This window comes from Colletotrichum destructivum, chromosome 3 (assembly GCF_034447905.1).
Source record: "Colletotrichum destructivum chromosome 3, complete sequence".
NCBI classification, from domain to species: Eukaryota; Fungi; Ascomycota; class Sordariomycetes; order Glomerellales; family Glomerellaceae; genus Colletotrichum; species Colletotrichum destructivum.
This window is the reverse complement of record NC_085898.1, coordinates 4,450,195-4,476,251: the sequence shown is the minus strand read 5'-3', so window position 1 is coordinate 4,476,251 and position 26,057 is coordinate 4,450,195. Positions and strand designations below refer to the sequence as shown.

General features: G+C 55.2%; 11 protein-coding genes across 11 annotated transcripts; 6 read left to right on the top strand and 5 right to left on the bottom strand.

The window, feature by feature from the left end:
• Positions 1–504: 504 nt before the first annotated feature.
• CDEST_05455 (Putative alpha/Beta hydrolase, cutinase) lies at positions 505–1,694 on the bottom strand (the record flags this gene model as incomplete). The annotated part of the gene is made up of 2 exons (XM_062921614.1): positions 505–1,065; positions 1,122–1,694. The coding sequence occupies 2 exons, from the start codon at positions 1,692–1,694 to the stop codon at positions 505–507; spliced, it is 1,134 nt and encodes a 377-aa protein (XP_062777665.1).
• A 606-nt stretch (positions 1,695–2,300) lies between these two features.
• Positions 2,301–4,025, top strand: CDEST_05454 (Putative fungal transcription factor; the record flags this gene model as incomplete). The annotated part of the gene is made up of 4 exons (XM_062921613.1): positions 2,301–2,372; positions 2,446–2,982; positions 3,037–3,332; positions 3,416–4,025. The coding sequence occupies 4 exons, from the start codon at positions 2,301–2,303 to the stop codon at positions 3,930–3,932; spliced, it is 1,422 nt and encodes a 473-aa protein (XP_062777664.1). The 3' UTR covers positions 3,933–4,025.
• Positions 4,026–5,162: 1,137 nt separating this feature from the next.
• Positions 5,163–6,869, top strand: CDEST_05453 (Putative major facilitator superfamily, MFS transporter superfamily; the record flags this gene model as incomplete). The annotated part of the gene is made up of 2 exons (XM_062921612.1): positions 5,163–5,575; positions 5,660–6,869. The coding sequence occupies 2 exons, from the start codon at positions 5,163–5,165 to the stop codon at positions 6,867–6,869; spliced, it is 1,623 nt and encodes a 540-aa protein (XP_062777663.1).
• A 1,289-nt stretch (positions 6,870–8,158) lies between these two features.
• CDEST_05452 (uncharacterized protein) lies at positions 8,159–8,662 on the bottom strand. Its single transcript, XM_062921611.1, has 2 exons — positions 8,494–8,662; positions 8,159–8,343 (listed from the first exon to the last, which is right to left on the bottom strand). The coding sequence occupies exons 1-2, from the start codon at positions 8,641–8,643 to the stop codon at positions 8,314–8,316; spliced, it is 180 nt and encodes a 59-aa protein (XP_062777662.1). The 5' UTR covers positions 8,644–8,662; the 3' UTR covers positions 8,159–8,313.
• A 455-nt stretch (positions 8,663–9,117) lies between these two features.
• CDEST_05451 (Putative carboxymuconolactone decarboxylase) lies at positions 9,118–9,939 on the bottom strand (the record flags this gene model as incomplete). The annotated part of the gene is made up of 3 exons (XM_062921610.1): positions 9,118–9,444; positions 9,513–9,574; positions 9,656–9,939. The coding sequence occupies 3 exons, from the start codon at positions 9,937–9,939 to the stop codon at positions 9,197–9,199; spliced, it is 594 nt and encodes a 197-aa protein (XP_062777661.1). The 3' UTR covers positions 9,118–9,196.
• Positions 9,940–11,058: 1,119 nt separating this feature from the next.
• Positions 11,059–12,088, top strand: CDEST_05450 (Putative GNAT domain, acyl-CoA N-acyltransferase). Its single transcript, XM_062921609.1, has 2 exons — positions 11,059–11,859; positions 11,922–12,088. The coding sequence occupies exon 1, from the start codon at positions 11,233–11,235 to the stop codon at positions 11,764–11,766; it is 534 nt and encodes a 177-aa protein (XP_062777660.1). The 5' UTR covers positions 11,059–11,232; the 3' UTR covers positions 11,767–11,859; positions 11,922–12,088.
• A 1,827-nt stretch (positions 12,089–13,915) lies between these two features.
• Positions 13,916–15,353, top strand: CDEST_05449 (Putative pectate lyase, pectin lyase/virulence factor; the record flags this gene model as incomplete). The annotated part of the gene is made up of 4 exons (XM_062921608.1): positions 13,916–14,406; positions 14,484–14,550; positions 14,639–14,807; positions 14,953–15,353. 4 exons carry the CDS (start codon positions 13,916–13,918, stop codon positions 15,351–15,353), a joined length of 1,128 nt encoding a protein of 375 aa, XP_062777659.1.
• A 722-nt stretch (positions 15,354–16,075) lies between these two features.
• CDEST_05448 (Putative catalase-peroxidase hem, hem peroxidase, hem peroxidase superfamily, peroxidase, active) lies at positions 16,076–18,866 on the bottom strand. Its single transcript, XM_062921607.1, has 2 exons — positions 18,247–18,866; positions 16,076–18,166 (listed from the first exon to the last, which is right to left on the bottom strand). Exons 1-2 carry the CDS (start codon positions 18,574–18,576, stop codon positions 16,214–16,216), a joined length of 2,283 nt encoding a protein of 760 aa, XP_062777658.1. The 5' UTR covers positions 18,577–18,866; the 3' UTR covers positions 16,076–16,213.
• A 1,079-nt stretch (positions 18,867–19,945) lies between these two features.
• On the top strand, positions 19,946–23,193 carry CDEST_05446 (uncharacterized protein). Its single transcript, XM_062921605.1, has 4 exons — positions 19,946–20,337; positions 20,572–20,672; positions 20,734–21,023; positions 21,112–23,193. Exons 1-3 carry the CDS (start codon positions 20,153–20,155, stop codon positions 20,916–20,918), a joined length of 471 nt encoding a protein of 156 aa, XP_062777656.1. The 5' UTR covers positions 19,946–20,152; the 3' UTR covers positions 20,919–21,023; positions 21,112–23,193.
• CDEST_05447 (uncharacterized protein) lies at positions 21,599–22,209 on the bottom strand (the record flags this gene model as incomplete). The annotated part of the gene is made up of 2 exons (XM_062921606.1): positions 21,599–22,143; positions 22,203–22,209. The coding sequence occupies 2 exons, from the start codon at positions 22,207–22,209 to the stop codon at positions 21,599–21,601; spliced, it is 552 nt and encodes a 183-aa protein (XP_062777657.1).
• A 1-nt stretch (position 23,194) lies between the features above and the next one.
• On the top strand, positions 23,195–25,905 carry CDEST_05445 (Putative major facilitator superfamily, MFS transporter superfamily). Its single transcript, XM_062921604.1, has 5 exons — positions 23,195–23,801; positions 23,883–24,123; positions 24,201–24,269; positions 24,369–24,815; positions 24,890–25,905. The coding sequence occupies exons 1-5, from the start codon at positions 23,274–23,276 to the stop codon at positions 25,483–25,485; spliced, it is 1,881 nt and encodes a 626-aa protein (XP_062777655.1). The 5' UTR covers positions 23,195–23,273; the 3' UTR covers positions 25,486–25,905.
• The last annotated feature ends 152 nt before the right edge of the window (positions 25,906–26,057 follow it).

Genomic DNA, 26,057 nt, shown 5'->3' with positions numbered 1-26,057 from the left:
TGTGTAGACTCGAGTTGGGGGATTGTTCGGGCTTACTACATAAATCAAGGTTCTATGAAGGGCTGGTGCACTGGAATGGTTGACAATATCTCGGATGCTTTCAGAAACCTACAGCTTGCAGCCAAATCTCTTGATGAACTCTTTGATATCACCCCACCATGTTTGTCACTCCGACTTGATGATAGTGGGCTTTACGATGAGTTGAGACCAATTGACTAGTTCCACTACTTCTCTACAAATTGGTTTGGCGGACCATGGATGAACCATTGAATACAGTTCCTCTGTAATATCATCTCATCAATGCTAAAAACTTTCAGATCCAAGAAAGATTCTACATTCCATTTGGCCCATGTTCTTCTCTAAATATATGATACAATCTTCAGGATGCTGACACGATATCAAGATGCAGACCTGCAAGCAGAAAGATAGTGGTGATCGAGGCTGCTGCCATAGTCTTCCAGTGCTAACACCGTAGACACCATTGCAAACAAAGCTTTGAAAGCGTCAAAGCTTATCTTGCTGCACGGAAACTTCAGGAAAGGCTGCGTCTCCCTCTTTGGTGAACAGTGGCGCCACCTGGTTTTCCAACACCAAGGCGGCAAAGGCCTCCACGATCTTCGCCACTACGGTTCCCACCCTTCTGTACTCCAAGGTGCCCAGCTCACCCTCCAGCAACGACTTCGCGGCTCCGGGAAGAGTCAGATTCAAAGACGAGATAAGCGTCGGGAAGTCGGTAAAGCTCGCATGTGTGGTTCCAGCAACGCTCAGCAGGGCGCTCGGCCCGCGCAGACCCGCGTAGAACTCGTCCCACGTCGGGTCTTCGTCGACGTGTCCCGGTCGCCCCACCAGGGCAAACGGCCGATCGAGACCGGCTTGGAGGACGGGGTTAAGGAGTTTGCCATCGAAGTTGAGGCCTCCGCGGATGCGAGGGTCTGTCAGCATCGCGGCTGCGGCCGTGGCGCCGCCGAGGGAGTGGCCGAACATGATGGTGCGGTCGAGATCGACACCGGCGACGGGATTTTCTTGTAAGTGTGTTAGGACGAAAGAAGTGTCTTCGGCTCGGACCTGTGACGCTGTTAGTCTATGACATGCCCCGAGGGAGAGACTCCCGAGCATCTTACCTGGGTGAGGACTTTCAACTCTGCCGTGTCATCCGTGTCCAGTTCCACCGCCTGATAAACGGTGCCGTTTGGGAATTCCACGAAGGAGGGGTCGTAAGGGTGATCGATGGTCACGACGGCAAAACCGTGGCTTGCGACCTCACGGGCCATAGCGCCGTAAAGCAGGCGTGGGTTTCCCCAACCAGGTGAAAAGAGTACGAGTGGAAACCTGGGGCGTTTTCGTTGACATGAACGAGACCGCGTCTGGCAGAAATCCATTTCCAAGGCGGAAAAGGTGCCGTTAGGGAGGCCTACGGCGGTTCCGAGTACATCATAGGCCTGGGCGACGAGCGGCGTCATGTATGGGACCCTCTTCCGACCAAAACAGGGAGTCTTGGCTTCGTCAACAGGGAGGAACGTCGAGATCATGACTTGTCGAGAGTGTGGGCTGTCCTCGGGGGCGTAGGGGTCGAGTCGGGCGTTGTCGGTCAGGGCCTGAACCGACATGGACACTGCGTAGGGTCCAGTTGGCGGGGACACGAGGACGGCTTGAGCGGCCGAGGCCAGTGTCCAAAGAACCACAGCTGATATCATGGTGTCGGATGGTGGTTTAATTGCTGATTCGAATTGGTAACGATGTGGAACTAGGTCTTGAGGCTTTTCTTCGTGTGCTTGATTGCCAACGATGTGAGAATCTCACGCGGAAACCAGTCCATCTTATATCGACATATTGCCAAGTCTGAAGACTCTTACAAAGAGTACTTCGCACATTTGCTTCCTTTCTGGGACAAGTGGAATGGATCAAGAAGAGTAAGAGAAGCTGCGCCTTCTGGAGCCTCACGGGACTCCCCAGACTGATAGTGCAGGAGTCATCGTATATCTTCAGCACCCCAATTCCAGCTTCTGTTCCAGCCGTGATATGATTGGTGAATACTGCCAAGAACTTACTCTTTCTGGGGTTCGCAACTAGCTCCGCCCGATTGATTCCGCTTTGAGTTTAGTTCCATGAATTTCTTGATCCACTTCGAGACTCAGGTCTCTGTCGCTCCCCCAATATCCACACGCATCTTTGTCCGGTGCCGGCCAATGTTGCCCGATGATTCTGACGGTAGAGCTTCCTAACATTCCCAAAGCGCGAAAACATCAGGCTTGACAGTTTTTCTGCGCAGAAACTCCCACAACGCCTGCAACGGTCCTGCAATGCCTCTCGGCCCCTTCGACCGCCGGGCTAAGCGTTCCCGTTGCACAACTTGCGCGGCGAGCCACTCCAAGGTAAGTCCGTCCGCCGTCCCCGCCCAGCCGTTCTGGTATGTCTCTCTGTCTTTGTAACCAAGGATGGAAGTAGCTGCCAACCTCTGCTGACCGAAGTGAGTGTTCCGGTTCCCTCCCATGTACTCGATGCCAGAATCGCGGAATCCGGTGTCTCTTCCCGGAACCGGCGGCCTCGGGAAATGGGACTGTCATTAGGCTGGACAGGGGAAAGATTCACACGGTCAAAGACTTCAGAGCTACGAAGCTGTCTCGTCCTCACGCACCCCTCCCGGATAGAATGAGCTGCTATCTCTTCTATTTCGACATTTTTATGCGAAGGAATAGCTTCACGGGAAGAGAGCCTGGGTTTCTCTCCGACGTACAGAGCTTAGTGAAAGGCTCTGCTGGTGGACGGCAGGTTGTCCCGTGCCAATACCTGCTTAACGCAATGTTGGCCTTGGGTGCCATGCAGGCGGTCCCCCTCAGCACTTCGGGGTCTCAAACCAGCCTTCGGTTCGCGATGGAATCATACCTGCAGTCTCTTGCAGGCCTTCGGGTGGCCGTCTCGGCCTTCTCATCGACTCAGAGGGATAGCATACTGTGGACAACTTTCCTTCTTGGTCTCTTTGAGGTTTGTGGTTGCTCGATAATCCAGGGCAGCCCGTGACTAACACACAACACACAGCTGATGCAGGACGCTTCGGGCCAAAAGTGGCTTCAACATATGGTTTTCGGCACGTCACAGGCACTCATCGCAAGCGGCCCGACGACATGTGCTTCCGGAACCATGCGAACATTTTTCATCCAGGCCCGTACCTTTGAAGTCTGCCGATCTATCATTTTCAACCAAGCCAGCTTTCTAGCATCACCAGAGTGGATCGGACTCACTGACAGTTTGTCAAACGCCAGTGTTGCGACGGCAACCGCATCTTTGAGCGATCTTTTGAAACTGGTCGTACTATGTTCGGCGTTGCGAGCCCGGTGAGTCCCATCCCAAACGATTTCGGCATAGCAAGCCGACTTCTAGTGTGCAGTGGTGATTATGCTGATGTTGAAATCATCAGCACTGCCGAGTTCATCGACTTTCTTCCTGTCAGCTGCCCAAATATGGACAGTGGCGGGTTCCTTGAAGCTTTGAACCTGGCCACTGAAGGGTTCCATTTGCGCGAGGCACTTGGAGACTGGAAGACTTCCGCCATGTTTCCGCCAGAGAGGCGTGAAGAGATGCTACTTTCGACTGTTTACTACTCAGCAACCAGCATCTATCTTTCCGGGAACTACGACTATGACTTGCGTCACTGGCAGATGATGGGTGTCGGGGTGCCAGTACTGGACCTACACGAAATTGCGGAACATTATGACACAATTGTCACAACCGTAAGGGAAGCATTGATGACCACTAGCTTGTCACCGTTGTTATTTCTGTTTCCATTGAGAGTCGCTGGAGCGCGGGCGAGGCAGGCGTGGCAACAGTATGCTGTCATGGACCTCTTGCAAGAAGTCCGCAAGCAGTTCGTCGTGGCGGATGCAATGATTCTGGAGCTGACAGACGTGTGGTCATTGAGTAGAGTCTCCATGTAGCCCATAGTGGAAAGACAAATGTGATTGCCGGGTCAAGGCCTCTTTTCCGCTCTTTTCACGCAGATCTGAGGCAAAGAAATTGTTCCTTGCATTGGTGGGAAGAGTGTGAGATCTGGGGTTCTGATCTCTAATAGGTTTATGGCCATTGGAGTAATTGAAACTTCTAGGACTGTTCAGATGGCTATTCCGTTAGAATCGACAGGAACGCTAGGGTCCTTCATTATTCGATCAGTCATCGTAAGCCGGCTCTGAGTCCGGACTCGCCCCTCCAGGAAAGGGATCTACACTGTTATCGCTATCATAATGGGAAGAGTAATGTAGAAACAGGCCCATAAGATCGCGGGGGGAATTTCACTCGGCATAAGTACCTACACTTTATGTGAGGCGAGATTTACTTTCAGGCTGAGCGACGATCCGGCCAAAGTTACGGCGGAAGACCCATATTGTTCCGAAGCCGAAGGACCGGCCCGAAGGCCCCACTTCGGTGAAGCCATTGCGGCACATCAGGTTTCCTTCTTGTACTCACCCTTCTCACCCTTCTTACCATGCTCACGCTGTTCTACTCTCTCGCCTCGGAAGAAATCAAGCCGAGTCCAAAAAAAGGGTCAAATCGAGGTAAGCAGTTGGGTAAGACGACCACACCACACTTGAACGACAGAGTGCGATGCACCGTGTCATCATGGTGTTTGAAACCTTGGCCGGATTATCACAAGACATTGCGACCCCCAACAACGTCAACAGTCGCCTGGTTTTTCAGATGCGACCGAGCGGGCGCGGGGCTGTTAGTAAGGTGTCGGCACAGCGATGCCGCGAAATCAGGGCGCAGAGTAGCCTCGTACAACCATCTCTCGTTCAGATGGTCGTTTTAGTGTGTATGCGCGTTTCAAGATGAGGTTCGCACCAACCTTATCCCAAAAAGAAAGGAAGAAAAAAAAAACCACATGAAGTACGTCAGGACGCAGAGTAAAAGATAGCCCCAAGTCAGGTACAGACCGTAAAATGTAGGTTGAAGAGAAAGAAAAAAAGGTTTTGCGTAAGTTGCTGTATTTAGAGCAGTTTCATATGATGTCTGCCTTGAAGACTTATGAACCTCTGTCCGTGTCGGCCTTGTTCCTCCCGTCTTGGAATCTTGATATATGGGACCGTGTCTTTAATTTTATAATGGGATAGACCCCCGGCATCTCGCTGTCACCGGAGACCACTCACCCATTCAATATGCCGTAGCAGACAATGGACGTAAAGGATTTCAAGATCACCCCAAGTAACGCAATCGGCCTGGAGTCCCTGCGTCCGCCTCCGTCAAGCTCGGATGTCTCGGTCGACGACAAGCAGGACGCCCCGATCAACGGCTCGGCATCGGTGCCGCCCACCCTCTCAGACGCGCTCATACGCGAGGCACATACCCAGACTGACTCAGGCTCGACAGACGTAAACGATGCCAAGCTAAGAAGACGGGCGCGTTGGGCCCTTTTTGTCATGGCTTTCTTCATGGGCGATGTGCAAGACGGGATTGGACCCTTCCTCGGCGTTTACCTCCAGCAACACGGGTGGTCTCCCGGCCTGCGCGGCTCCGTGAGCACAGCTAGCGGCGTGGCCACCATTATCGCGACCGCGCCGATCGGTGCGCTCATAGACGCAACGAAGTGAGTGATGTATAGAGCAGGGCGATGTCTTCCATCCTCACCACGTGTGGTCATCTCGAGGTCACTGATACCCGGATCCGCCAGATACAAGCGCCTTCTCGTCTCCGCCTTCGCCCTCCTGGTCGGCGTGTCCCAAGGGCTCAACCTGCTCACCACGCACCCGGCACTCGTCTTTTCCACACAGATCGTGTCCGCCGTTGCGGGCACGAGCATGATGCCCCTACTCGTGGCGCTCACGCTAGGCGTCTGCTCTCGCCATCCCGGCAGCGACGACGCTGCCAAGGGCAAGAACAAGCACAGCTTCCGCGCGCTCAACGGGCGCAACCAGGCGGCCAACCACGCGGGGAACATGGTCAGCGCGGGCCTGGCTGCCGTGCTGGGCGAGCGTTTCGGGCTGACGGCGGTCTTCTGGCTGGTCATGGCCTTCTGCGCCGCGACGATGGGAAGCGTCCTTCTGCTGCCGGAGCGGGCGATCGACCACGCGGCCGCAAGGGGGGGTCCTTCTGTCGACGATGATATGAACACTACCGGTGGTCCACAGGATATACAGGAAAGAGACAGGTCAGGGACTGACGAAGAAGCGGAACGGGGTGGTGCTTCCCAGACTCAGACTCGGGAGGCTCCAATCGCCAACCCAAAGGAAAAGAAGAAGAAACGGTTCCTGAACAGCACACTCGGACTCCTGCTGAGGAACAAGCCTCTCGTCGTCGTCGCCGTCACCGTGTTCTCGTTCCACCTCGGCAACGCTGCGATCCTCTTCCTCTACGGCCAGGCCCTCGTGGCCGCCGGCGAAGGAAACCCCGCCAGCACGACCGGCCTGACCGTCATCATCGCGCAGGGAACCATGGTCATTGTGTCAGTCCTGACATCGTGGCTCGCCGGCCGCAGCGGGTACTGGTTCGCCGTCCTGCTGTCGTACGCTGCCCTGCCTGTCCGCGCCGCCGTCGCGGGCCGGTTCATCAAGAGCTGGGGCGTCTGGCCCGTCCAAATCCTCGACGGTGTCGGCGCAGGAATTCAGAGCGTCGCGATCCCCGGGCTGCTGGCCGTCATGATGGCCGGGACCGGACGGGTCAATGTCACTTTCGGCATCGTTGGCGGCGTGACCCGCCAGACGGGCGCCGCCATCTCGCACTCATTGGGGGGCTGGATGGCGGAGGCCAGGGGATACAGCTTTGCGCTCTACCTGTCAGGTGTCTTTCCGCTTGTCTCACTGGCAATTTGGCTGGGGTTTTACAAGATGCTACGCCCGGTCATGGATAGGAAACCTAGTGAGGGGGTAATGCTCACAGTTTAGAGCTAATGTAGTCAACCGGTGATGGAAGAACAAAGGCTTTGTTTCCACCTTTACCTAGATGAGAGTTGTTTTTGGCTGTGTTTAAGTAATCGTATCTGTCACTTTCTTTTCTTAGTGGGGGCTCCATTTTCTTGTTGAGCATCGTTTCTCTAGCGTCATTGGAATTCACTCCTGTAAGATAAGATTGCGTTGTCAGTACTTGCATCTCCGTGTCATTTCGAGACACAATATCTAGGGCTTGACTTGTCAAGTAAAAAGCATACCAGAGTACATGAGGTATGAAAACAGCTCAGAATATAATATTCATCACAGTTATAGAAGTCAAATGGTATGCAGTGATGGGACATATGACGACGTATGTAGCGGAAGAAACACTGGACGAACCACGGGGTTTGTATTAATATCCAATCACCTTAGTCGTTTCTTTGGTATCAGCATCCCAGACTAGCTGAGGTATGCCTCACCACAATGTCGCCACACGCGTTGTAGGGCGGTACGCTTCTTGAATTTCATTCACTCAGTCAGGCTGATTCAAACAGCTAGACGCCCCTCCCACCTTCGTGACAGGTCTTGAAATCGCGATAGTTGTGTTGCCTCCGACCGCCGCGATGATTAGTTGGCACGAGCATGAGTGTAAATACCTCTCCGGACGTTTACATATCAGACGACCTCATCCCGCACCGCAAGCCCTTTCTTTTCCAGCCAATGGTCTTCTGGCCGATGCGAAGGCGGTCGGTTATACTTCGCTGCGTCTGGGAGTGAAATATAGACAGGATGTGAATCTCATCATTGGTCCTCAACCGCACCTTTAAAAACCCTTGGACCGACAAGAAGTACAACAAGCCATCGTCGGAGACAGTGATGAGGCTAGGGGGGTTGTTCAAAGCCCACGCCCATCACCGTCCCATCCTAACAACGAAGCTGGGGTTAGGACTGCCTTTTCTTGAGACTTTGGGCTTGGAGACTCTATTGTACCAGTTTCAGACATTCCAGACATAGTACAATCATGCTAAACTCTTTCCTCACCTACTACTTATGTAATAGAGATGTACCAGTGTCCCATTTTGTCCGCAGTAGGGTGTTTACTGTTCAGACTGTTACCTGTCACATGATGTCATCTGTAAACGCTCCTGTTTCACTATGCCACGTCTGCCCTATGCGCAGAACATGACGTCAAATTGCCCTGTAACCCTTTTTATAATGTCTCCCGGTGCCACAAATACACTGATGGAACCATGGCTAGGCATAAGATGACATGCAGTGAGAGTCAAAACTTTGAGCGAAAGAGGGTCTGAAGCCCATAGTAATAGATATCAGAGCCCTTAATAGCAACAGCAAGGTTCTCATGCCCTGCAACAATACCTGTCCTATCCAGAGTGATTCAAAGTAATCAATCAAAAACACCTGATCCACAAATTGTTCCTTCGATGCCATTTTTGACATCCTAGCTAGTGCAAATCCCCCGATCACAATCCTAAGCGGAGTCAGGTAAATTGTAGGGATACCTATCAACGTGGAGAGACAGACCTTATCAGAATCCGCAACACAAATCTAATAGGTATCTAGTCAGCCGTCCCGTTTTCCAGAGGATTGAATATTTCCTTGATCGAGTAGGCAAGCTTACGCAGTTCTTGCCGTCCGTTCTGCAGCAGACCTGACCCTTTTCGGGGTACACGGCACGGTGTCGGAGGTCGCGGGTGATCTCGGCCAAAATCTGTGGGCTTGCTGCGGCCACGGCCGCCACGAGAGCGAATATGGGTAAGATGGACTTCATTTTTTGGGCGATTTCGTTTGATCCAGGCGGGTTTGTCGTGACTGACCGGAAACACGAGCGGGTGATTTGTGTCCCCATTTATAGCTTCGCGGGGGGCTTGTGGCCACCGGATACTGCACAGACTTCCTTTTCGGACCTCGAACGGCCCTCTTTGACTTGAGCATTGAGCATTTTCCGTTCCAAAGCATTTGTTCTATGCCTTGGTGCTCTGGTTCTTGGAGCTCCATAATCTGGACTATCAGACGAACACCAAGGCCCGTCACTTGGACAGAGGTGCCGCCTAGAAAACAGCCCGAACACGGTCCGGACTTCCGTAGCGTTCCAGGTCTTCCTTGTAGTTTTGCATTATTCGCACAGGCAGCGCACAGGCTACTGTAAGTGTGAGTGCGTTGTCAGCCGGCATGCTGCCAAAGCATCTTGTTCCGGCTCGCCTGCATCACCACCACCTCCTTGCATTGGGGTTCTCAAGATGCTGTCAGTCACCGCATACAAAATAAGTTGAGCGAAACCGTATCTATTATTCTCGGTCCTCCCGATGACGTCCCAGCTCCTTCTACTCGGACTTTTTGTAGCTCGGCGAGACCTCTGCCAACTGTCTCTGGTGCTCTCCCTTTTCAATCATGTCTTTGAGCACCTCATCGGCCACTTTCATGGCCTGGACGCCAGCTGGTGCACCACAGTAGACGGTCGCCTGCAGAATCGCCTCACGAATCTCGAGCTCGGTAAGCCCGTTCCTGATGGCGCCCCGGATATGGATGCCGAACTCGGCCCAACTCTTGAGAGCAATGAGCATGCCGATGTCTGGTACCTTGGTTAGGCGTCATCCCCTAGGTTCTGGGGAGGCGCAGATGGCCCTGGAAACGACTTACTGAGAAGGCTTCTCTGCTTTCGCTCCAAGCCTGGGCGTGACCAGATGTTCCCCCAAGCCCATCTTGACGATTGCCAGTCAGAGGTGCACTTATCTCTTGCCAGACCTACTGCAAGTGATTCTTGGGGGGGGGGTCTCTCTTACTCCGTAATCAGCTCTTGTTGGGCATAGGCAAACTCGCTGGACCCATTGCGCAGGGCAGTCTCAACGTAGGCTTCCCCGACCACTTCCCGACGGTTTTGGAGGCCGGCCTCAAATAGCTCGGCGCGTAACTTCTTACTATTGTCGGATGCCATTATACTGGGGGGGTTTGGCGTTCGAGGGGAATTCGTAGGCACAAGATGGAAGGATGTCGGTAGCGGGGCGAAAGACGCGCAAATGTTCTCTTTGTTGTTGTTGTTGCTGCTGCACAAAGATGTGGCAGACATCCGGGTTCGGCCAAGGCTCGAGCCGATTGAGGGGTCATTGCTAGCTTCCGGAACCGGGAGATCGCAACACGCCGCGCCGTTATCCCGATATTCCGCGCCCCAGCGAAGTATCCCAGTTTCCCGGTATCCCGGTATTCCGCTGCAACGCCTCATGTGTCAGGGAAGCCAAAACTAAAAAAACAACGTTCGACGGAGGAGTCGAGTAACTGCCACGACACATCTCTCCGTGTTGTTTCGGTGAGTCCTTTGTGTTAAAATAACCACTACAAAAGACAGTATTGGCCCGTAAGCCTGTAATTGCATGTGAAGAGCCTCCACGGTTTGCTTGTGCTTCAAATCCAGTTGCTTCGTCATCATTCGGTTGCCTAGTTGCGTTGAATGTAGAGAATGTAGCATCGTCCCAATCCGGCACACTTCTTGTTCATTCTTGTTTCCTCAATTGGCGGCGGTCCTGTTCTTGAAATACTGTTAGAATCGGTCCCTTTTCATACACATTCCGGATTGAATCCGGATCCGCCAGCGCTCAAGATGGCCCCACTAGCAATTGCTCTACCGCAGGCCGTAGGCCCACAGGCCAACAGGGCACCTACCTAGCCTGCACTAGGGCAGGCAGTTTCTAATACCTACCTACCTAGGTAGTTAATAACAATGAAATCAACAACACTATCCCACCAAACAACATGTGATTGAGCGAAGCTGTGAATAGCTCCCTTCTGCCTAGTTCAACATGGATATATCCTCCTAGTAAACCCAGCCAGTACCGTCGACAATGAAAAAAATCGAAAAAGAAATATGGGTTTTGGCGGAGAGACGTGTACGTGTTGTCAGCACTGATGCCGAACTGAATTTAGGCCCATAGATCCTATGTTGACTCAACATCAACGATGTATTGCACTGTTGTCCTTCGTGCGGTTGATAGTGGGTGGATATATACATTGTAGTATTTCTCCATATAATGAGGTCTAGATTTAGACAGAACCCGACAAAACAACTACCATGAGGCCGTTGACGCCCTTCCAGCGACATGGAGCGCCTTTTGCGTCTTTATCTGGCCATGTCAGCAACGCCCTTGTTCCCACCTACCCAAAATGGCAACTCTGGAATCCAGTTCGGATAACCGTTAAAACCCTCATAAGCACCCCTATCCGTTTTCATCACCTTTTATAATTGCCTCACTTCCCACGACAGAAGAAATGAATTAAATCTGTCGAAGCCTACTCAACTCTCTGCCTCACACAGCTGTGCCCCGTCCAGGAAGATCCCCACAACATCAGCAACAACAAAAATTAAAAAATGGCGAACGTCATCCCACTCACCTTCCGCATCGCCACTCCGGACGATGCGCCGCAGCTTCAACAACTCGTGCAAGCCGCCTTCCGTGCCGAAGACAGCCGGGCGGGCTGGACGGCCGACATGGAGCTTGGAAGGTCCTTCCACTACTCCGTCGAGGAAGTCCTGAAAACCATCAACAACCCCGAAGCCGTGGTTATCATGGCCATCGACCAGGACGGGGTCCTCGTGGGATCCGTCGATGCCATCAAGCGCGCCAACGGCCTCGCTCGCTTCGCCATGCTCTCCGTGGACCAGACCCGGCAGCGCGGAGGCGTCGGGCGACGGCTCCTCGCCCACGCCGAGGAGCACGCCCGTCAATGGGGCGTCGACACTTTTGGCCTGAACGCGCTCTCGTCGCGCGCGAGCCTCCTTGAGTGGTACGGGCGCTGCGGATACATCAAAACCGGGGAGACCTCTCCGTTCCCGGTTGATCGTTTCCCTCAACTGGATTTGCCGAAGGACTTGTGCTTCGTTGAGCTAGAGAAGAAGGCGTAGCTGGAACTCTCTTGCCTCGGCAGGCTTGGAAGTTGTACAAGACGAGTTTGATCATTCGGAGACTTGGAATAGTACGAAACACGAGAACGGCTGGTATGTACACCGTCGACGTATCCTTAGCACTCAGTAACTGACCATCCCTTGCGGTGTTCTAGCTCAACACAGTATCACAGCCTTGAACCTTGGCGGGGTATAGTCGATTAAGCATACTGATGTGCAATATAACTGAAGGAGATACTTAGCTTAAGCCCTAAGGGCTGTTTCCTGATGATGTACATCCTCTAGAGTATGTCATGGCCGAAGCTTAGCTACACAAAAGAACATTAGCATTTTTTGCGGAACCGAACCAAGCCGGCTTGGAATTGGTGGAAACACGGCCGATTCCACAATGGCTCTCGTGGTGCGCCAATGAATGCTCCTCGGCAAATCTCAGAGATCCCCCCCCCGTGTGTGCTGTTCAGAACAGGTGCGAACTCCGTCAGGCCTTGGGTGCGTGGCCGAGTTGAAACAAGGTGGATGTGGAAGGCTGCATCAAGTGACGATCGCGTCGATAGTCTACCCGCCCATCTTCCTTGGCCATCCTATACCAAACCAAACGTCTTCCGGATCTCTCCTGGCTCAGTTACAGTCGCCAATGTAACAGGTTCAATGTTTTACCGTCGGCGGCAAAGATGCGTCGGAGCAAGTCACAGGGTCGGTCGTTGGCCAAAATCATGGCCTAGAATCGCGAGTCCTTGGTATGTTGTAAAACAACACCAAGCCGCGGTTGAGGCCAAGTGATGGACGGACTCTTCCGTCTACCATGAAAGCAGATCGATGACATTGTCACCACATCGAGTGGGTATTGTCCTGTGAAAGAAGAGCCCCCATCCTAGAACACACCTGAACTGACCGACCCGTTGTGTCTGACACTTACCATTCGCTGAGTCGTTCTTCCTAGACCAACGTCGTGGGTAGCTCGCTCGGCCAAGATATGCAGATGCTTCCTTATAACTTGAGTGTACGAAGGATATACGGTCGTGCTACGGGCTTCTCCCCCTTGTCCACCCCCCACCCCCCTCTTCTCTCTGATGATCCGGCGTTTTAGTCCAGACAGCCTAGGGCACGATCGACGGCGCGAACATTCCCCATGCGGCGGTATCCATTTCACACCGATCTCGGTTTCGGTTCTACGACACCCCTGTAAACAAGAAAGGCCCCACCGAGCTTCAACGCCATCCGGCCAGGAGGCACACGATGCAGGCGGCTGGCTGCAGTGGAGATCCTGTGACGCTTCAAAAAGGAAGCGGAGATGTTACAGTCGGGCCAGCCGCAGCGTCGGACGAACGGCGATGTCGTAGCATGTTTCTGCATGACCTCAGCCAGCGCGGGCCGGTGTGAGGCGAAGGATCTGGGTCTCCCTGCTGCAGGTGAGTTTGTTGACAGGACACCAGAGCCCACGGGCTCTGGCTCAAAAAACTCCGAAAGTGTCCCCGTTTGGCAGGTGGGTGGCTTTTTTATATTCGGATCCGGACGACAAAAGGGTGTTGACTATATCCTATTCAGGAACCCGGACGTCGGACCTCTACATGCCCCCGAATGTCGGACCTCTGGATGCCCCCGAGAGGGTGTGAACCAACTAACCGCCCGTATCAATGGACCTATTTGAACCCCCCCTGGTCGACGCTGAATGGAAGAAGATTGCAGGATACAAACGCCAAGCCCTCGTGGGGACTCTAGAATGTGCTCCCCCACTGGCCCCTACATGAGCGAAAGAAGAAGTCAAGACAAGAGAAACAGCCAAAGAGGTGTCTAGAGAAAGATTGAAGTCTCGCCAAGGAGTCTAAAAGTCCATTGGGGGTCCAAAAGGGTCAAGTGAGGCGCCGGGGGGGGGGGGGGTGTGCAGGTTCGGAAAGAGGACGACGAGTCTTGTGATGGAGTGTATACGCCATTCTTTTCGACTCTCGAGCTTCCATATTCGGCAAGCAGATCGGACTGAGGCCCAAGTAAAAGATGGATATAAGAGGATGGTACAACAGCAGAAAGTAACCCATCAGTCGTTACAAATATATCGCAATCTTCATTGTCTCCGCCGGGTAAGCTCTGATATCCCGTCACTAGTAGCCCGCCCGCCCGCCCCGTTCCTGTCTAGCAAGCCAGACCTTTCACGATGAAGAGCCTCCTATCCGCCCTGTTACTCTCCGTCGGCCTCGCGGCGCCCGCCGCCGTCGCGCAGGTCGTAGGCTCCCCTTGGGGTTTCGCCACGGGCGTCACGGGCGGCGGCAACGCGAAGCCCGTGTACCCGACGACCAACGCGGAGCTCGTCGCCCTGCTCGGCAGCTCGCAGCCGCAGGTCATCGTCCTGACCAAGACGTTTCAGTTCGTCGGCACCGAGGGCACCACGACCGCCGAAGACGGCTGCGCGCCCTGGGGCCAGGCCGCCGGCTGCCAGCTGGCCATCAACGCCAACGGCTGGTGCGGTAACCGGCCCCGCGTCCGGGTCACGTACGACACCGCCGGCACGAAGCCCATCTACGTCAAGTCCAACAAGACGCTCGTCGGCCAGGGGAGCGCCGGCGTCATCAGCGGCAAGGGGCTATACCTCTCCGGCGTGTCCAACATCATCATACAGAATATTCAAATCACCGACTTGAACCCCAAGTAAGCACTATCTTGAGGATTTTTCTATGTATATGCCAAGGAGTGAGAGACAACCCGTTTTCTAACTGCCCATGTAGGTTCGTCTGGGGCGGTGATGCCCTTACCTTCTTCGGCTCCGATCTTGTCTGGATCGACCATGTTCGCGTAAGTCCGAGATCATTTTGTAAATGGGGGGGGGGGGGGGGCAAGGTGGACATGATCAACTTACACTAACTCTGGAATATGCCATCAGACCTCAAAGATTGGCAGACAGCACTACGTCACCGGCTTCGGAGGCAACAAGAGACACACCTGGTCCAACAACTACATCGACGGCAGGTCGGACTTCTCGGCCAGCTGCGACGGCCGCCACTACTGGGGCATCCTCGTCTCAGGCGACGGCGACGAGATCACCTTCCAGAGTACGATCCCCGAGCCCGCTGCCCCTTCATCTCATATTTCCGCCCCCCGGCCCCCCTTTTCCCAACTCCTCTCTCACCACTTTCTCAACTCTTCTCCCAACCCTTTCTCTCTCTCTTGGCGTAACTGACCAAAACACCCCCATAGACAACTACGTCCACTACACCTCCGGCCGCAGCCCCGCCCTGAGCGGCAACTCCATCTTCCACGCCGTCAACAGCGTCTGGTCCGACAACAACGGCCACGCCCTCGAGGGCGGCTCCAACGCCCGTGGCCTCTTCGAGGGTTGCTACTTTGACAAGATCAAGGAGGTCGCCGGCACCAACCTCCAGAACAAGCTCTTCAGCGCCAGCCCCGCCAACCGCGCCCAGTGCCAGGCCGCCCTCGGGCGCACGTGCCTCCCCAACGGCTACCGCAGCTCCGGCACGTTCCCCCACAGCGACGCGAGCCTCCTCGCCGACTTCAAGGGCCGCCGCATCGCGCCCGCCGGGTCCGCCGACGAGGCCTTCCTCAACGTCCCCAAGAACGCCGGGAATGGGAAGCTTTGATCCCCCCGCGACCGTTGACACACCGCCGGTGCGTCTTTCTGTCTGTCCGCCCTCTGGCCAAGACTCTGGGGGTATTGGTGCACGAGAACAGCGAGTGGGGGGATATGGAAAGTGGAAGGAAAACCGGCTAGGTAACATGGATGGTAAATTACTTCTGTGCCAGTCAGTCTCTAAACAGATCACAACCCGCGTGGTATGTTTTCTGAGAAAGATGGTGGTCGCGCCCATATAGTTCTCGTATAAGAGTGATATGCCACAGGGCCACATCAACCTTATCAGCCCGTTTTCATCGCCGGGATAGTATACATACACACATTTTAAATCCAACATATCACACAATTCTCCATGTGGAATTCAAGACAATAGTCAGAAACGCAAACCAACAGCGGTATCACCTTGAAAGCCTCAAACACTGGGCGAGTCTGGCGAGCTCAGGCCGCTTAGCTCAATGTAGGGTCACTAGGTCCATTTAAATTATCACAAGTATTCATGGTTGTGCAGCGCGGAATTACAAATCACGTTGCCAAAGTTTCACCAACACAGCGCCGGCTCGGGCCGCCCCCGTTGGTTCTTGGTGACATACACACAAATGAAACACTGACTACGCGGCTTTTTTACCTTTTGTCATATTGGTGTAGCGCTCTAGTTGGCATGCCATGATTCGCACATGTCCAAGATTGCAAATAAGACATCGTGACACGGCAATGTGTGAGGAGAGTGGATTACGGTCGTCAAACATGAATAAATGAACCTATCTGCAGACATACTAGACTACAACAGGAATCTCAAGGCGCGACGGCCAGAGACTCTCTCATTTCCTCGCAACTAGAAACTTTTTCTCTTCACAGTCTCGGTACCATCTAGAGACGACTCGGTACGCTTCCCGAGTTGCTCTTAAGGTCGAAGCGGTCAAGGTTCATGACCTTGTTCCAGGTGGTCACAAAATCCTTGACAAACTTCTGACCAGCATCAGCCTGGGCGTAGATCTCAGCCACGGCGCGGAGCTCGGCATGGGAGCCGAAGATGAGATCGACACGGCTGGCAGTGTACTTCTTGCTGCCCGACTTGCGGTCGTAACCCTCGTACACATCCTGGTTGTTAGTGGCCTTCCACTCGTTGCCCATATCGAGTAGGTTGACAAAGAAGTCGTTCGTCAGGGCGCCAGGTCGGTTGGTGAAGACACCGGTCGACGATCCATCAAAGTTGGTGTTCAACACGCGCAGACCACCGAGAAGGACAGTGAGCTCAGGGGCGGTGAGGCTAAGCAGGTGTGCGCGGTCGACGAGGTAATGCTCCGTCTTGGCGCGGTCGGTGGACTTGCCGTAGTTGCGGAAGCCGTCGGCAAAGGGCTGAAGATGGTCAATAGACTCGACGTCAGTCTGCTCTTGAGAAGCATCGCCGCGGCCAGGCGTAAATGGAACGGTGATGTCGTAGCCAGCGTTCTTCGCGGCCTGCTCAACGCCGGCGGCACCGGCCAAGACAATAAGGTCGGCCAGAGAGACCTTCTTGCCACCGCTCGAGGAGCTGTTGAACTTCTGCTGGACGCCCTCAAGAGCCTTGAGGACCTCGGCAAGCTGCCTGGGGTTGTTGACCTCCCAGTCCTTCTGGGGTGCCAAGCGGATGCGGGCGCCGTTGGCGCCACCACGCTTGTCACTGCCACGGAAGGTAGATGCGGAAGCCCAAGCAGTGGAGACGAGCTTGGAGGGGTCAATGCCAGTGCCGAGGATCTCCTTCTTCAGCGAGGCGGCATCCTGCTCGTTGATGAGAGGATGGTTGGGGGCGGGAATAGGGTCCTGCCAGATAAAGTCCTCGGAGGGAACCTCGGGACCGACATAACGAGAGCGCGGGCCCATATCACGGTGCGTCAGCTTGAACCAAGCCTTGGCAAAAGCGTCGGCGAACTGATCCGGGTTCTCGAGGAAGCGTCTCGAGATCTTCTCGTACTCGGGATCAAAGCGCAGCGACAGGTCGGTGGTCAACATGGTGGGCAGTTGCTTCTTGTTAGGGTCGTAGGCATGGGGGATGATGGGCTCGGCGTTCTTTGCCACCCACTGGTTTGCGCCAGCGGGGCTCTTTGTGAGCTCCCAGTCATACTTAAAGAGATACTCAAAGTACTTGTTGCTCCACTTGGTAGGCGTGGCAGTCCAAGTGACCTCGAGGCCACTGGTGATGGTGTCGGGGCCCTTTCCGGAGCCGTGCTTGTTGGCCCAACCCAGACCCTGCTGCTCGAGACCAGCTCCCTCGGGCTCGGGACCAACGTTGCTATCAGGGGCAGCGCCGTGGGTCTTGCCGAACGAGTGACCGCCAGCAATGAGGGCGACAGTCTCCTCATCGTTCATGGCCATGCGGCCAAAAGTGGTGCGGATGTCCCTAGCAGCGGCAACGGGGTCAGGGTTGCCATCGGGACCCTCGGGGTTGACGTAGATGAGACCCATGTGGGCAGCGCCGAGGGGCGACTCCAGCTCGCGGGAGTGGATGTCGGACTTGGACTTGGTAGCTTGAGAACCATCGAGGACACCGGAATCGGCCTTGCCAGCATGGCCGTGGGCGTAACGGACATCATTGCCCAACCATGTGGTCTCGCCACCCCAGTAGACAGACTCATCCGCCTCAAACGTGTCGGAACGACCGCCGGAGAAACCAGCTGTCTGGAAGCCCATAGACTCGAGGGCGACGTTGCCGGTCAGGATCATGAGGTCGGCCCAGGAGATCTTGTTGCCGTACTTTTGCTTGATGGGCCACAGAAGACGACGGGCCTTGTCGAGACTGACGTTGTCCGGCCAGCTGTTGAGGGGGGCGAAACGCTGCTGGCCCTGTAGGAGAGAACGTGGTTAGGACATCATCTTTTTTTTCTTTTTTTTTACATTGAATTAACAACGCAAGATCGACTCACCTCGCCGCCACCGCCACGTCCGTCATGAACGCGGTAGGTACCAGCACTGTGCCATGCCATACGGATGAAGAAACCACCGTAGTGGCCGAAGTCGGCGGGCCACCATTCCTGGGAGTCGGTCATCAGGGCGGTGAGGTCCTTCTTGATTCCGTCGTAGTCGAGGCCCTTGAAGGCGGACACATAGTCAAAGTCGCCGCCCAGCGGGTTGGTGACGGGCGTGTGCTGGCGGAGGATGTTTAGCCTCAACGAGTTGGGCCACCAGTCGCGGTTCTTGGTGCCGCCACCGCCGGTGTTCATGGTCCGGATGAAGGGGCACTTGTCTTCGGCCATGATGTCTGATTTGTCTGATTTCCTTTGACGTTGGGATAGATATTTCCAATGGTCGAGATGTTATTTGACGGCTCTTGCAAATGTCGTCAATCGTCGATTCGAAAAGGGATGAGGGGAGGGTAGTAAGAAGAGGAGAGATGGAAGGAGAGAGATGGCAGGACGGAAAAGAGTTCGCTCGTAGGAACCCTCGGCCGTGGGAAGGAGGCGACCCCGCGTTTTATGCCATGACCTCGACCCCTCATCGACTGCATGACCAATGGCGGGAGTCTTGTTGGCGGTTGGAGGGGGGGGGGGGAGGGAAGGAGGGCCGAGAGTACACGGCGAGAACCACTGTGCGGTCACATCTGTGTGTCAGTACATAGTAGGTAGGGGGGGTAAATGCCGGGCTCATCGCTGGTGGTAGGGTGGGTAGGGGTGTTGCTGTTGCTGGCGCAAGGTCGGTTCATGGTAGCTCGGGAGTGGCGGGCGATGATATGACAAATGCTGGGAGGCGAGACAAGGCGCGTTTTCGGGGTCTTTTTCTGCATGTTCGAGAAGACCAGGCGAAGCACACGGGCTAGCGGCTTTGTCTTACACGGGTTTGCCCCTCGCCCGTGGGGCGAGAGAAAAGATTCTATTCTGTGCGTCACACAGACTACTGTAGACACAATGTCGCGACGCGACGATGTCGGCTCGGAGCTTCACAGCCGCTCACGTTGCGGTCCAGATGGCCCCAAAAAAATCGACGAAGCCCTCGCTGGGGTTATTGTCATCGGAGCGCGGGCGTTGTGGGGGCGGGTACATAAGGCTCTAGTTGCTCGTTACCTATGACGCGGACATCCAAGCGGTCCTCGAGCATAGACCCTAGCAGTTTTCGGGTGGACTGCCACTTCGGCGCGACAGCTTCACAGTCCCAGAAAGATGCAACAGTGCCGTGAGCTTGCGTGACCGGCTTGGAACAAGAGCGTGCAGTGTTCGTAGCTACACTGTACTGTGGCAAAGGAGCTGTGCTTGCTTCGAACAGGGGGGGGGGGGGAGCAAGAGGGAGGGAAGGGGGCCCGGGTCAAAATGCCGTGCGGGGAGCAGTTCTGTATCTCTGCAAAGGCGGATGGATACACGTGTAGACGACGCCAAGGTGCGAACGAACCCTTGCGCCCAATAGCAACGGGCTTGATAAGCAGACCGTGATGCCATGGATGGTCAATGACCATATGCAGGTGGAAACTGAAGAGTGATATCAGCATTGGAACCCCCCCCCCCCCCCCCCCCCCCCGACAGAATTGTCTCGTGGTTTTGCTCGTTCCGAGCCGGCAGGTCTGGCTGGGCTGGTCCTGTTCCACTATAAATAAATCCACTCTTCTCCCGCTCTGCTCCATTTCAAACAATTAGATGGCGACATCCATTATCCTCTCTTTCTCTTTTTGGGTTTCCACAGAGAGAAGGCACCTACCTACCTGGTGTCGATTGTATTGTCCCCTTCTTCATTGGCCGAGACAACCCCGCAGTCGGTCTTTCCACTCAACTGTTTCTTCTGTAAGGATACAGAAAGTGGAGATGCAGCTGCAGCTGCTCTCCGCAAGCCCCCACTTTCTCAGACATGCGTGAACGCACCTTCCCTGCTGCTCTATATATAAGATACCTTTTGGTAGGCACAGAAACCAACTCTGCACGGGTAGCTTTCCCCTACCTCACACCTTTTGCAAAATGCACGACGTCACCCGGCCCCACTTCTCTCTGTCCACTACTCTGTACCTGTACAGTACACAAGTGCAGAAGTACTATGTAGAAATCAATCTCTGCCTGCTGCTCCATCATCACCGCTAGTTGAAATAGGAAGTAAAGCGCGGCTTCACCTAACTACAGAATGGACAGGGGTCGATCATGGCTATTTTCGCCGGTTTTTCGGTCGTCTCCTTCGAATGGCAGTGACTGGTGCCACGGGCATAAGCCCCGGTGTCCAGGGCACCTAACCACCTAAACGATACTGATCTCACCATCTGAGATATCGAGTATCAGCAACGTGAAGCACTTTACATCGTGCTACTTACTGCTCGCCTTCGGCCTCTCCCCTCCTCTCTTCCCCGAGAACGACCCACTGCCGATTTCATCCTGGACTGGTCACGCATCTCCTGTGTCTTCAAACTATCTTGCCCTCGATGGCTGCTGGCCCATGCGCAGCCCCCGCCCGAGCTTCCCCCGCAATCTTGGCAATTCCGCGATTCGAGCGAAACATCGCCGACCCAAAATTATTCTTCTCCCCATTTTCCCTTGCCGCCTACCGCTCTCTCCTAGAAAGTTACGGTGCGGAAACGTCCCTCAGCACATGTCAGCTCCGGGGGACCACTTTTGATTTGAAATGTTGAAATATTTTTTTTGTTGACTTTGGGGTTCTCGAACAACTAGAACTACTTCTCAAATCTTCTAGCCCACCGCAGTGGACGGGTGTCGTGACGCGTAATGAACTGATCGTAAGCGTTCATCCCCACTAGAGTTGGGGGTTGCGAAAATATATACGCTGCCGGTTTGCCGTTGACTCATCTTCCGTCTCTCTTCCAGGCACAATACTGCACGGCTTTGTCTTCCGAATCAAACAAGACAAATTGGGCAGAGACAGTTGACAAGGGGCTGGCTGGGTCACGTCGTCACTTTTCTCTCGTTCGAGATGCAGACAAGTAGACCGTACGAAAGAATGCGGGTGTCTTCGGAATCCCCGCCTCGTCGAACAGCGACTTACATAGACCGCGTAGACCGGGACGGAAGAGGATGACTCGGTTGCCGTCGAGCCGCTCGCAACGGGTCACTAACTGCCTCACCACAGGAAGTAGTAGGACCACACTACCGATACTACGCCACTTGAGTTCTTCGTCGTGTCCGTTGAATTGATGCGAATCTCGCTCAACGTCCCCCCATCTCGCGGAATCTACGACGTCGCTTACGCCTGCGCCAGAGTATGATCCCTGCCATGGCTATGGCCGCAGCTGCAGCTACATTTCACACTCACGGTTACCATCGTCACGAAGGCTTCGGGGCCCCATGGGGTTTCCTACCTAAGCTCCCCAGGACGCTCAGAGCTATCACGCCGCTTCCTGTGGTGAAGCCGGGGCCGCGATTTGACCCGTCCGCGGATGGCTGCGGTTGGCTGCCGCCATCGCTGCCCGTGTTGTTCGGAGATAAGTTTGGTATCGCAGTCGCCGTGACCGTGACCGTCAGCGGGGCTGCGGTGACGAAGGCCGTCTTGGTGGGGCTTTGGAGCACGGATGGTGGAGGCTGTGATGCCGCGATGGACGAGGTTGCGGAGCTTTGACGAGCGGATGACTGAGTAGGAATGCCGGGTGCCGAGGAGGACGAGGTTGTTGCTGGGATCCGCGTCGAGGAGACAAGGGAGAAGGAAGTCGGGGTAGCCGGAGGTGTCTCGTTGGGCGAGGGCGTTGTCGGAGGCGTTGCCGAAGACGTTGCCGAAGACGTTGTCGAAGGCGTTGTCGAACTCGTTGGTTGCGCAAAGGGCGGGCCGGAAAGAGTCGAGACCACGAGTGGCCGGTGAGGTGTTAGGGGTCCCGGCGGAGTCTTTGGACCATCCCGTTCGTGATGCTGATGGGCGTCGAGCCTCAACCTCGGAGGGGGCGGTCCCCGCCGCGCCAACGACAGACCGACCATGTTGAAATGGGATCCGTCGTTCTCTGGGACATTTACCAACGAGTCTCGGTACCCGCTCCTAGAAAAAGAAAGAAGGCCAAGACCCAAGACAAGACACTCATGTCAAGCCAAGGCGTGGGGGGTTGCGGCTGGAGTGTATGGAAAACCAAAAGAGACGTGGCCCAACAAAGAAGCTGCCTTTTGCCACGCTTCCGGGTGAGACAGTCGCTCCACGTCTGAACTCTTGGCTTCCTATTAAGTCTCCGGTCAGCCATACCCCCCCCTGCGATCCGTAGGAACAACGGTGATAGGCGGCCCTGGCCACCGGGTTGCCACATCACATGCCGCTCTGCCTTGTGATAACCTGCGTACTGGAATCGTGGGGTGCGAGTTCTGTGACAGTAGATGAGGGCTCTTACTACGCAGCTGAGGCAGCGTCTATTCTTGGCATCTCAACTGTTCAAGTCTCTTTTGGGGGGGTGCCGGGGCCACCAGCGGGCATGACATGACACGAGGCCGGCGGGAACTCGACGTTTTGACTCGGGGCGATACCTTGCGATTGGTTTCATGCCGGCGCGAAGCTGGCCACCCATACCTCGAGACGGGTATTTTACTGGAGCAAAAAAACCCTAGCTGAGCTGAGGCGGAATCAGCCTTTTTGTCGGTTCATTGCTTCGCGGGAGTGAGATAAGCCACGGGGAAAGCATGACACTTTGTTTTTGGCGATTCACGGTTGGTTTGGTCCGGGTGTGTGGGTTTGCGCATCGCACGACGCGCGTGTCGCTTTCCCGGGTACCAGGGACTCGCTTGTTTTGTATGAAGACCACGCTGCGACGTGGTGTTTGTTTGAACTGTGGCTGCATCCGAGGCTTGGCTGTATTGACGATGCTGATCCAACTTTTGTTGCCCGCTTGCCCCGGGGTCGGGGAAGTCTCATAATGTGTGTGTAAGAGAGAGAGAGAGAGAGAGAGAGAGAGAGAGAGAGAGAGAGAGAAAAAGATATACGGTACTCTCCCCTCCCGCCCTATGTTTCCGAGATTTCATTCGTCCCATCGACTGAACGACTCTCCCCCCCCCCCGTGATCATGACTTCTGACGAACTGTCATCGCCCCGGCGGCTGCAGAGGGTACGCCGTACTCTCTCCTCGGCAGCGGTGGGAAGTCTGCACCTCCTGGCGAGCGATACGGAGTTCTCGCAGGGTAGCCGCTACGAAGAACACACGAGTCCCACACGGACGTCCTCCAGGAGCCAGACGGCTCGATCTCGTTCGTCGGGAAGCCGGAGCACGGAAATCACGAGCTCGTCGGAAGACGTCTTGGCGAGGACGTTGTCTCTGCCGTCAATACCGGAGGGCGAAGGGAGCCACGGCACCGATCACAGGAACCCGTTTGCCGACCCGCGCCTCCGGGTGCAACTCTCGAACGAACCTCGAAACCCGTTCGACGATGCGTACTCCACAGAGCTGGCGGGACGGCCGGTGGAAGAGGCGCCGTCCTATCACGTCTTCTCCAGGAGGCAGAAATGGTTCGTCATCGCCGTCATTGGCGCTGCTGGTTTGTTCTCGGGGCTCTCTTCCAACATTTACTTTCCGGCGCTGGACGTCATCTCAACAGTAAGTCCCTCCCCTTCCCTCATCAGCTAGCAGCCTAATCCCCCTTATTGCTTGGAAGGAAGTTTAACGAAGCTTGCAAAGGACCTTCAAGTGAGCCATCAGATGGTCTCCCTGACGATCACGTCCTATCTCGCCGTTCAAGGTGTCTCGCCCTTGATCTGGGGGTCGATATCCGACGCTCTGGGCAGAAGGCCCATCTACATCGCGTCCTTCGCGGTGTACATCGTCGCCAACATCGGCCTCAGCTTCTCGCCAAACTTCGCCGTCCTCCTCATCTTCAGGGGCTTGCAAGCAGCCGGGAGCGCTTCGACCGTCAGCATAGGTGAGTAGACGGACGCGGGCGGCCAGGCCACAACAATTCCTGAAGCGGATTCGTGTTAATCGATGTCGTCACTCCAGGAAACGGCGTGATCCAAGACATCTCTCCCCCGGCGGAGAGGGGGACGTTTATCAGCTTCTACCAGGCGAGTAAGTTACCATCAACCCCCCCCCCCCCCCCCCCCAACACGATTTTGGATCTACTCGGTCTTCGAAAGGCGGGCTAACTCGAAGTTTGCCTCGAAAAAGTCCGAAACTTCAGCATCGCCATCGGACCCGTGCTCGGCGGAGTGCTCGCGAACTTTCTCGGTTTCCGGTCCATCTTCGTCTTCCTCCTGGCCCTCTCGTCCGCGGTCACGCTCGTCATCGTTGTCTTCCTGCCCGAGACCATGAGGGCCATCGCCGGGAACGGATCGCTCCGGCTGCAGGGCGTCTACAAGCCGCTGATCCGGTATCTGGGAAAGGAGCCGGACTACATGGAGGATCCCGAAGGGCCCGTCCGGCGAAAGGAAGTCACGCCAATGACGTTCGTCGAGCCGCTGCGCCTGCTGGCCCAGAAGGACATCCTCGTCAACCTCGTTTTCGGCGGCGTGGTGTACACCGTCTGGAGCATGGTCACGTCAAGCACCACGGATCTCTTCAAGATGACATTCCATCTTAGCGAACTCCAGATCGGTCTGGCCTTTTTGCCAAATGGTACGTTGGGGACTTTTTTTTCTCGGTCTCTCGTTGCGGTAAGGGATGATTGTCACTTACACAAGTGCCTACAGGGTTCGGGACGATCATTGGCTCGGCCATCGCTGGCAAGTTGATGACGCGAGACTATCTTTCCGTCGAGGAAACATACAAAGCATCCCACGACTCCGACGCCACCGAACGTTTCACGGGGGGCAACCTGCCCGCCGACTTCCCCATAGAACGCGCCCGCCTGAAGCGACTGCCGTGGATCGTCCTCATCTTCGTCATCACCACCGCGGCCTACGGCATGTCTCTCAACTTCGCCTCCCTCACTTCGCGGCGCGGCTGGATCGCCGTGCCTCTTGTTCTGCAGTTTTTCGTCGCCGCCACAAGCAACGCCGTCTTCTCGCTGAACCAGACCCTCATCACCGATCTGTGCCCCGGAAAGGGTGCCAGCGCCACCGCCGTCAACAACCTCGTCAGGTGCGGAATGGGCGCCGTCGGCGTCGCGCTGGCGGAGATGTTCATCCATAGTACGGGACCTGGAGCTACGTTCCTCGGCCTCGCCCTCACCACAGTTGCAGTGGGACCCCTGGCGGTTGTACATTGGTACTGGGGCCAAAGCTGGCGGGCCAGCAGGATGGAAGCGGCCGAGAGGGCGAGGACTGAGAAGGCACTCGGCAGCTAAGCCTGGATGTAGGGGGGCTTCCGAGGATATCGCTTTCAGGGTTCGTTAGCTGAATCTAGCCATCATGGTAGACACCCAGTTCTTCGACCACAGCAAGTCAATCTACAGAAGAATCCCACTGTGACAGACAACACATCGTTCTGCGTATGAATGTAAAAGGCTTTATTGCGTCGGTGGCTGTCGAATGCCTGGCCTGAAGGTATACGAGGACGACGGCAAGTTCTTCATACTCCCGCGCATCATCTTTACGTCTCCTACGGTTTGTCGTATGGGATGGGGCTGGTGTTTATTCGTGTAATGCCATTGGCTCTCGAGCTTCCCTCATGCCTGGAATAATAATCTCGCGCAGCATTACTCGCACACAATTAGCTTTCTCTAGGGGTCAGGAAACTTGATGTTCAAATACTAGAAGTGCAGATAGGAATTTAATCAAATTAAATCATACATGTAGCCGCTGTAACCCACGCCGGACAGAGCAGAGGCGACATGGCTTCGGCTTTCGGGTTTGATCGCCGGTCGTCTTTCCCGAGAACGCCGGCAAAGTGGCTGAAGCAAAAGGCGGTACAGTCGGC

Bases quoted from the DNA above. Each gene is read 5' to 3' on its own strand.
- CDEST_05445 (XM_062921604.1), top strand. From the start codon at position 23,274: ATGACTTCTGACGAACTGTCATCGCCCCGGCGGCTGCAGAGGGTACGC. The intron at 23,802-23,882 runs GTAAGTCCCTCC...AAGCTTGCAAAG, and splicing joins CGCTGGACGTCATCTCAACA to GACCTTCAAGTGAGCCATCA. The intron at 24,124-24,200 runs GTGAGTAGACGG...TCGTCACTCCAG, and splicing joins CGCTTCGACCGTCAGCATAG to GAAACGGCGTGATCCAAGAC.
- CDEST_05450 (XM_062921609.1), top strand. From the start codon at position 11,233: ATGGCGAACGTCATCCCACTCACCTTCCGCATCGCCACTCCGGACGAT.
- CDEST_05446 (XM_062921605.1), top strand. From the start codon at position 20,153: ATGCGTGAACGCACCTTCCCTGCTGCTCTATATATAAGATACCTTTTG. The intron at 20,338-20,571 runs GTAGAAATCAAT...ATCGAGTATCAG, and splicing joins CACAAGTGCAGAAGTACTAT to CAACGTGAAGCACTTTACAT. The intron at 20,673-20,733 runs GTCACGCATCTC...GCCCATGCGCAG, and splicing joins GCCGATTTCATCCTGGACTG to CCCCCGCCCGAGCTTCCCCC.
- CDEST_05452 (XM_062921611.1), bottom strand. From the start codon at position 8,643: ATGAAGTCCATCTTACCCATATTCGCTCTCGTGGCGGCCGTGGCCGCA. The intron at 8,344-8,493 runs GTAAGCTTGCCT...GACTCCGCTTAG, and splicing joins GAACGGACGGCAAGAACTGC to GATTGTGATCGGGGGATTTG.
- CDEST_05448 (XM_062921607.1), bottom strand. From the start codon at position 18,576: ATGGCCGAAGACAAGTGCCCCTTCATCCGGACCATGAACACCGGCGGT. The intron at 18,167-18,246 runs GTGAGTCGATCT...TCTCTCCTACAG, and splicing joins GACGTGGCGGTGGCGGCGAG to GGCCAGCAGCGTTTCGCCCC.